We start from the raw sequence: 8,436 nt of genomic DNA, 5'->3' as shown, positions 1-8,436 counted from the left end.
AGTTGACTAAACTAGGAACAAGTAATCTGTGGTTTGAAAATCGAATGGAAAGCAAAGTGAGATTAGGATTTTGGATTGATAGCTTCGAACCTATTAATAAAGAGCTTTGCTATGGAAGACATGACACAGTAGTAAATTGACTTTTACCATCCACTTATCAAGAAACAAGCCAATAATGGCTTATTGTAGCTTCCATTGTGAATCCAGCCCATGTAGTTTATCAGCCAGTGTCACATAAACCCAGCAAATTAGGTTGAGTAAACCATGAAACTGCTAAATCTTGCTTGCATTATGTTAAATAATAGCATGCATGAATGTCTGAATCCCTGTTAACCACAAGCCTGGAACTTCCAGCAAATTTCCTAACTGAATAGGACTTTGACCACCAGTGGCTGGGTTTAGTCATTTTAATCCTGTTTAAAATAGGAATAGGTAATTTGTAGTTCATTTTACTGAATCATCAGGCTACTATAGTCAGCCATAATGGAATGTGCTTTGTTTGGGCACACTTATGTTTCTTAACACTTACAGGCTTTAAAAAAATATATGCAGGCTTTATTATTTTATAAATAATTCAAAGCAGCAACTATACCTAATACTTCTTTCTTTTATTTCCCATCACAATCACCACCCTGTAAGGTGTATTGACCTGAGAAAGTGATTGGCTTCTGTGAACCCAGCAAATGTCAGCAATCCAAATTCTTTATGGAGAGGATGCTTCATTTTTACTGTCCTTTTAAAGCCCTCATCTTGCAACCTAGAATCTTCTTCTTCTTTCAAGTATATCTCCAAAACAAAGTTTTAATATTCCAATTTTCCAGGTTGCCCAATTCCACAGTGACACTGGGCAGCTGAGACAAATCAGAGGCTAATTTATGAAAATATTACTGCATCCATGAAAAGCCATGATGAAATCACATAACATTCTTGTGCAAATGGTGTCATCTGTGTTACTTGTGTGGTGATGTCCTACCCCCTCCAGCCCCTTTATGCCCATGAAACCAATTCATTTTTGCACGCAAGTATCTGGAGCAATGCAGATACTTCTGGGAAATTAGCTGAACTACTGATCAACATGGCAACCATTGATCTGTCTAGTCTTGCAGTCTTGGTAAAAACAGTCCCAATTTCAGTTCTGTTGAGTATCTTAACCAAATATTAATTGAAAGTAGACCCCCCCTTTTACTTTCCCTCCCTTTACAACCTTATCTTATCTCCAGAGATCACTTGTTACCCCTCAAAGTGGCAGCTTATAAACCTAATTCTTGCTGCAAAGCCTATTTATATGAGGGGGTCCTTGGTGCTCTCTGAGCTTGGTTTTTTTCTTGCAGGTTCATTACCCAAACTAGGTAACAGAGTCAGTGCTAGTAAGGAGTGGGGTTTACTCAGTTTATAGTCTAGTCTTAGGGGATGGTCTTAGAAGTTCTTTAGGCTGTTAACTGTTTGGCAGTTCATTTGCTTGATTGTTGGTCCAATATTAATCTTGCAGTTAATCTATGCTCATCTGGGTGCCAATTGCTGGTGGGGAGGTGTTGTTTTTGTTCCCTTTTTAGTTTGTAGATTGTCTCTTTTGCATCATATGTAGATGTTGTTTATGTCTATGTGTCTATTGATGGCTAATATGTTGGAGTGCCAGGCTTCTAGAAATTTCCTAGCGTTTTTGGACTTGGCTTGGTCTAAGATGGTCAGTTTTCCAATTGAAACTATGGTTGAGCCTATCCATATGTTGTGAAATGATGTCTTCCAACCACTAGTTGGTGCTCAAGATGCGCTTTGCCAGTTTTCTGTATGTCCTACATAATGGCTGTTAATGGCAATCATTAATGAATACCCTCATTCACCCATTATACTTACTTTCCAGAGTGTACAATTAATTACAAAGTAGAATAGAAATGTCTCTTGCCAATTTCAATATGATAGTTATTGAACAACTCATCTGAATCCTGTTCTCCCTCCTAATGGTTCAGGAAGCATGTGCGATTTTATGCTTACTTACCTAAAGAATATTAAAGATTGAAACAGCCTGGCCTGAGATTAGATTCCTAAGATTCTCAACAAAGCAGAGATTCAAATATAAGCCGATACATGCAACTCATCCTATTACAGATTGGATCTCCTGGGCTCTTCCCGAAATGGGAATTCAGAGCATGTTGTATCCAAAATTGAGAATTTTATCTATGTGGAAAGACATGGACACACACACACCCTTTAATAAGAGCAGAGATACTTCTGAGTGAAATTAAGTATAATTGTCTGCTATCCTTCAAATAGAAAATGTGTAGGGCCAAGATACGTTGTACCCACAAGATGGACACTGTTTCAAACTGTGAGGGCTCTGCTAGTTGGAAAACAAAGTGCATTTCAATCTGTTTTGTGATATAAACAAAAGGAGTTTTTTCTTAGGAGTAAAAATGAACAACTTACTAAATTAACTGTCCTTCAACCTCTTTCATACGCACAAAACCATGTTTGTCCCTTTAATAAACACAGAGATAGTTTAATGGGGATAGTTTAATTGGGAAAACAAAAAAGGAAACAACATGGATGACATCCTTGAACAAAAGATAATGGAGAAAATAAGATTTCCCAAGGTTTATTAGACAATACTGCTTCTTATATATATATTTATACCATACCACCAAGAAATAAACCTACCACTCAAATGTGCCCAAGTTGAAAGAAATATTTCATTTTTCCTAGGCACTGCATTTCATCCAACTTCATTCTGGCATAGTATAAATAAAATAAGTGTCCATGAACAAATTAAAGCATTTAAAAACTCCTTGAAACATGCAGGGGCATTATGTTTAGAAAGGTTTATCCAGTCCAGGGCATTCTGAATCTCTAGTTTGACATTGGGGCACATTAGGAAGGTTGCTGTGGGGAAAAGCTTTTATATTTTTCCAATAAGACACACTTTGGGGGCAAAGCACAGGCACCCCTTGCAAATGGCTAGTCAACACCTAGAGGGACCCCAGTCTCTCTCAGCCATTGGTGACCAGTGCAGGACAAACCTGTGTCACATTTTGACAGCTGAGTCAGGAGCATGAATGCTTGTAGATCCGGATAAACCTCTGTTCCTCCAACACGCTTATGAGAACTGACATATGTATGGAATGTGGCTTCCCTCCTCAAACGCACAATCACACACACACACACGTACTGCATAACTCGCCCTATATCTATTTTATACTTTTTGCCAATTTTCCAAACTCTTATTGATCCTCTCTAAAACTTACCTTGCATTTCATACATAATTTCAATCGATACCAAATGATCTTTAGTGACCAATTCCACAAGCCAAACCCATACAAAAGATTCTTGTACAAAACTGCTTTTATATAGCAAAAAAAGGCTTTTTTAAAATTTTAAAATCCTCTCTATATAAACACCTCCCTTCCACAATGTCCTATATCTAAGAAAAGGTCAAGAAGAATGCTGCTGTTGTTTTTTTTTACAATTGTTAAAAAAAACACACCCCAAAAACAAACCACCCACCCACCCACAACCAAAAGCTGCGCTGCAACCTTCGTGTGCTGGAAGTTAAAATGCATCACATCACCACCCTAGCAGCAGATTAATAAATAAAAGATTAAATAGTGTTTCTTTACAAATCCATAGAGAACGGTTGCGTTAAAAAATAAAGACACAAACACAACTTCCTGGGAACCTCTGCTGAGGATTTCCCTGACGCGGGGATATTTTGGTGGCATATGAGAGAAAACCCACAAAGGCCTCACAGAGGAGAAATTCATTTCCACTGGGTCCTGCCCCACAGGCATCCCCCCTTTCCTTATTTTGCTGTTGACTTCAACTCCCAGTATCCAAAATAGGTATTGTCAAAAGATGATGAAATCAGCAGCCCACGCCATGAACCTGAGCATGAAGAAATCCTGTCCCAAATCATTTTGACTATGTTTTGAGATTTTCCAACATCCATGCTTCTGTAGGCCTAACAAATAGAAGGGACTGATGATCTCACAGCTTTTATTAAGCCAACAACATAACCAACCACACAGTGGCAAGGGAGAGAACAGCTGCTTCCCAGCTGCAAGACACGTGCGACGCTTGGCTCTTGATCCTAAAAACAGAGTCCGTTCAGACATCAATCGGAGAATGTGAAGGCAGAGGAAGAAGAGGGGGGGAAAGGGTGCCTCATAATATGTCTTGAACAGGAGATCCATGAAGAGCGGTTTCCTTAGGCAACATATTGCTGGCTCACAGTTCAAGTCAATTCACGGTTGCTTAGTAGCTGTTCTCGTGGCCTGCCAAAATGTAGAGATTGCTGTGTGCTGTTGGATTATCAGTCGGCCTGCTTTCCAGCACCACCACCCTATGGAGCAAGCATAGAATGGGTAAGTCAGCATAGAATGGGTAAGTCAGCAGTTGCTGAAGACATCCTGGCTGCTGTTCCTTGAGCATTTCCTATTGGGCTACTTCTAACCCACCAATTGCCTCCCCATGCATCTTGGCACCCGTGTTTTCTTACACGATCATGCCATGCACAGTAGATATACAGATATGATGCAGAAACGTTCCTTTAAGATAGACCTGGGCATTTTACAGCCCGCAGGCCATATTCGGCCCTTTGGTTGTCCCTGTCTGGCTTGTGAGAGGTTAACTGGAAATTAAATAGGGCTTTACCACCAGAAGTACCAATGAGGGGGAAGTTAATTGCCTTGGTGAACCTGGCAGGCTGGCCCATTCTCCCTCTTTGGAAGGCAAGTAGCCTTCCTCAGGCTGTCAGAGATGTGATAAACCGGTCCCTCCTAAGACCACTGGAGGTAGAATAGGCCGGTCCCTCCTAAGCCATGCAGACCATACAACTGTATTGCTTTCATTTGAAGGCAACCGGCATCTTTAAAAAAATGTATATATTTGCATGCCTATGAGCCTTCCCAGCCCTATTGATTCAGACCTCCACAACAGTCCCAGTTTTCCATGTGTCTCCTTGGGAAAATTAATTGCCCACCTCTGCTTTAGAAATGTGGGTGGCAGCCCCTGAAACTACAAGACTTTTAACTTGTGCCTTTTCTCAATATCATAACCCTCCAAGTACTCTCAGAACAGGGTAGATGGAATTGAAGCCCACAGGATCCTCTCAGAATCTAGGATTCTTTAAACAAGAAGCCAACATTACAGTCCCTGAGAGTATCAAGGTCTGATACTCAAGAGGTTTGAACACCATACTCCTACATAGTGTTTGGAGATCCTATATTTTCTATATCTATACATTTATTTGGGTGAATGGATGTGGTTTGAGCATCTCTATGCAAATGTAAAATGTACCGAAAACAAAAAGGGAAAATTAAAAATCTTACTGCAGGAAGGTAAGTATAATTTAACAGACAGTGAAATCTGTTCAGATGAAATTTGGGACTAGAATTTTAAGGGTTCAAATGGAAATGGACAGGCCAAAGGTGAGGAGAACAACCTTATATGTGAAGGAGAAGCATGTATTAATGGAGAACCAGGACTTTAAGTATGAGGGTACTGAGTAAGAATACAAGGTAGGGGAAAAAGCAAAGATATTGTTGTGAGGTTATGCTATAGACAAGCCAGGGAGAAGATAGGGATCATGCCTTCCTGGACTAAATGACAAAACTTTCATGTAAGAGAGGCACAGTAATGAGATACTTCAACTTTAGGGTCCTTGGTTCTCTCTGACCCTGGTTGTTTTCTTGTAGGTATTTCAAACTAGGTTACATCATCAGTGCTGCGGTAATGAAACATCTGCAAGAAAATCAAGCTCAGAGAGTACCAAAGATCCCATAGTTCAATTCTGAGCTACAGATATTCTCTTCTATCAGGCTTTTACTGTGGAAAACCATCTTAGCCAAAATTGCAGGGTCCCCAAATTTCCTTTCCGCCTTTGTGACAGCTTTATCTTTCAGGACCCTAACTAACAAGGAAGAACTTAACTGAAAAACTAAATATACTGGGAGACCTTGTGTGAAAGTGATCACACTACCTTAGGTTTCAAGATATTTCTGACATGATGATAGTAGCATAGTGTACCTTTGAATTCAGGGGCACCAAATTAAGTGAATTTAGGGGGGGGGGGAAACCTTAAATAGAAATAATCAGATTGAACAGCAAAAAAATATTATATAATCTGAAGAGCGCTTTATGGAAGATAGCCTCTAGTTTTCAAGCTACTTCTACAGTGGGTGTATCTTCTCTTCCTTCTAGCTTCATCTTCTTGGAATTTTGGCTTTTTGCCTTGAAACTACAGAGTGTCTGCTGTATTTGTCAGAGCTTTACTTGAAAGTTGCAAGGGCTGAGATTATGTGAAAGGTTTGCGTATCAATCAAAGCAGGGGTGGGTTGCTGCCGGTTTTACTACCGGTTCGCAACCTGCTCGCTTCGCTTGCGCTGTTCAATGTAAATTGTTCTTCACGCATGTGCAGAAAAATTTACAGTGAACTGCGCACTCGCAGTCACTAAAAACTAAAATGACGGCAGCCCAGCGACAGCAAGGGAACAGGTTCAGGGGCATGGCAGGTCTAGGTCGCTGGCGGTTCTGTGACCCAGGCCTGAATTCCACGCCTTGGACCTGCAATTGCCTGGCGACCACACACTGGTATAAAAGTGGGGGAAGGCAGTGGAAGAAGAAGAACCCCCTTAAGAAGAACACAGGGAGACAATGATTATTTTTCTAAATGTAGCGTTTTCTTTTTAAAGGCGAAAGGGTTGCAGGTTGCTCTTCTCAGCTCACCTGTCAGAGCCCAGTAAACGGAACACCCTTGTTTCATCAGAGATCTCCTGGGTAACCTGCACAATACCAAAAAAAGGACACAATGTGAGTAACTGGCAGAAGAGCATCTTTTCCCATTTTGAAAAGAACAAACCTAATTCAGTTGGCAAATTAGAATTGTTTCAAACGGACTATCAACTTTTAATAATATATGCACCATCATTTTTACAATATGTATTAAAAACCCTAGTAATACAATTCTTCCTCAGCTCAGAAAAGTCACATTGGTTTATACAGCAGGGGAGATTTTTATATATAGTGTTGCAGATACGGGGCAAAACTGTGTTCAGCAGAGGATCAACCTTTTGAGAGTTTCCATTCAATTTAGGAAGCTGTCATTCAACTAGATGGACCTCTAGCTAACTTAGCTAGACCAATTTTCAGCCAGAGAAGGATCTCTCCTCTCATTTAATGTTTTTTCAAATGGAAATTGACAGGGATTAAATTTAAGTCCCATGAGAAGAAATAGGGCATCCTACTATGGTCTTACTCAAAACTGATCCATGGAAATATACCTATGTTTTTAATCCAAAAACAGATTCTACCCAAGTTCAACCAGTCTGAGAGACAATACAAACATTTGACACTTTAATAGCATTATACCAATTATCTATATAATAAAAATATTATAAGATAGATCAGTAGCATTTCCATGCCACAAATTGGGAGAAATTGTCAAAAGAGTACCAGTTGGCTAATAACAAAATGGCTGAGCTATGGTATGAATGAAGAATTCCTAGTCAGTTCAACAGACTAAGTGCAAAGCAAACTGCATTAAATCAGGTCCATGAAATGTTGGGTATTCCCATGAGCAGGAGGAAACAATGCCTTCTTATCACTACCTAGTAAACTATTCTTTCTCTCTCCCCCCCCCCTCTTTGCATCACAACAGAACACACTCTGTCTAATGTCTGTCTTTGAGCCAATACAATTATTCAGGTACAGATTAGAAGCAACAAGGGGGATTATGTTGTTCAGGGTTCCTTTTTCTGTGACTGGAATCTTTGCTAACTGAAGGGTAAGGAGGATAGCAAAACAATGATCAACAACACTCTTGCCCAAACTTACTTCATCAGACTTAAAACTTTTGCCTTGCATCCCATGTTTCCAGAAGGCCAACACACTGTCCTGGAGGCACACTGCGAGAAGAAACACAATGTAAGACTGACTGATTGTATGTGAGAGATCCAAATGAAAGGTAGACCTATGGAAACAAATCTGTGGAATGAGTGAATCTTGGGTAACACTTCCAAAGATGGGAAGATCAAACTCTGTTAAATTTCCACTCGCTGATGATTAATCAACATAGAACAAACACCCCATTTTCCTCGTTGAGACTAATTTTTCATTTGTCCCTGCTAAAGGACAATTCTCAAGCACAGTAAGCAATGGAGCACAGTAAGTGATGTGTCACTCATATTATCATATATCTGCCTTCAATCAATGAGAATTTATGATTCCAAATATATAATAAACAAATATAATAAACAAACAAACAAATGATCACACCTTGAATAGCAGAGGGATCTTAAAGGTTAGTCAGAAGGAATATTCCCACTGTAAAAATTGCAGCATTAAAGACTGACCCTTGGTTAGAAAGACGCAAGTGTTTGAGGATATAGAGGGCTTTCTTAATGCTTTCTTTGCTTCTTTGAATCTTATAAAGTTGTCCCAACTGAC

General features: G+C 39.8%; 1 protein-coding gene across 2 annotated transcripts in view; it reads right to left on the bottom strand.

Annotated features, from left to right (window-relative positions):
* Window positions 1-2,493: 2,493 nt before the first annotated feature.
* The window catches only part of MAP4K5 (mitogen-activated protein kinase kinase kinase kinase 5), a 102,588-nt gene continuing 96,645 nt past the window's right edge, over window positions 2,494-8,436 (bottom strand). For both annotated transcript variants that reach the window (XM_032236809.1, XM_032236817.1), the window contains 3 exons: window positions 7,825-7,895; window positions 6,718-6,773; window positions 2,494-4,333 (listed from right to left, as the gene is read on the bottom strand). In XM_032236809.1, the coding sequence (XP_032092700.1) occupies window positions 4,246-4,333; window positions 6,718-6,773; window positions 7,825-7,895 (215 nt within the window). In that variant the 3' untranslated portion in view covers window positions 2,494-4,245. The remainder of the gene's footprint in view (window positions 4,334-6,717; window positions 6,774-7,824; window positions 7,896-8,436) is intronic.

This window comes from Thamnophis elegans, chromosome 1 (assembly GCF_009769535.1).
Source record: "Thamnophis elegans isolate rThaEle1 chromosome 1, rThaEle1.pri, whole genome shotgun sequence".
Classification (NCBI taxonomy): domain Eukaryota; kingdom Metazoa; phylum Chordata; class Lepidosauria; order Squamata; family Colubridae; genus Thamnophis; species Thamnophis elegans.
Note: the sequence above shows the minus strand (reverse complement) of the source record. Positions and strands in the feature narration are given on the sequence as shown.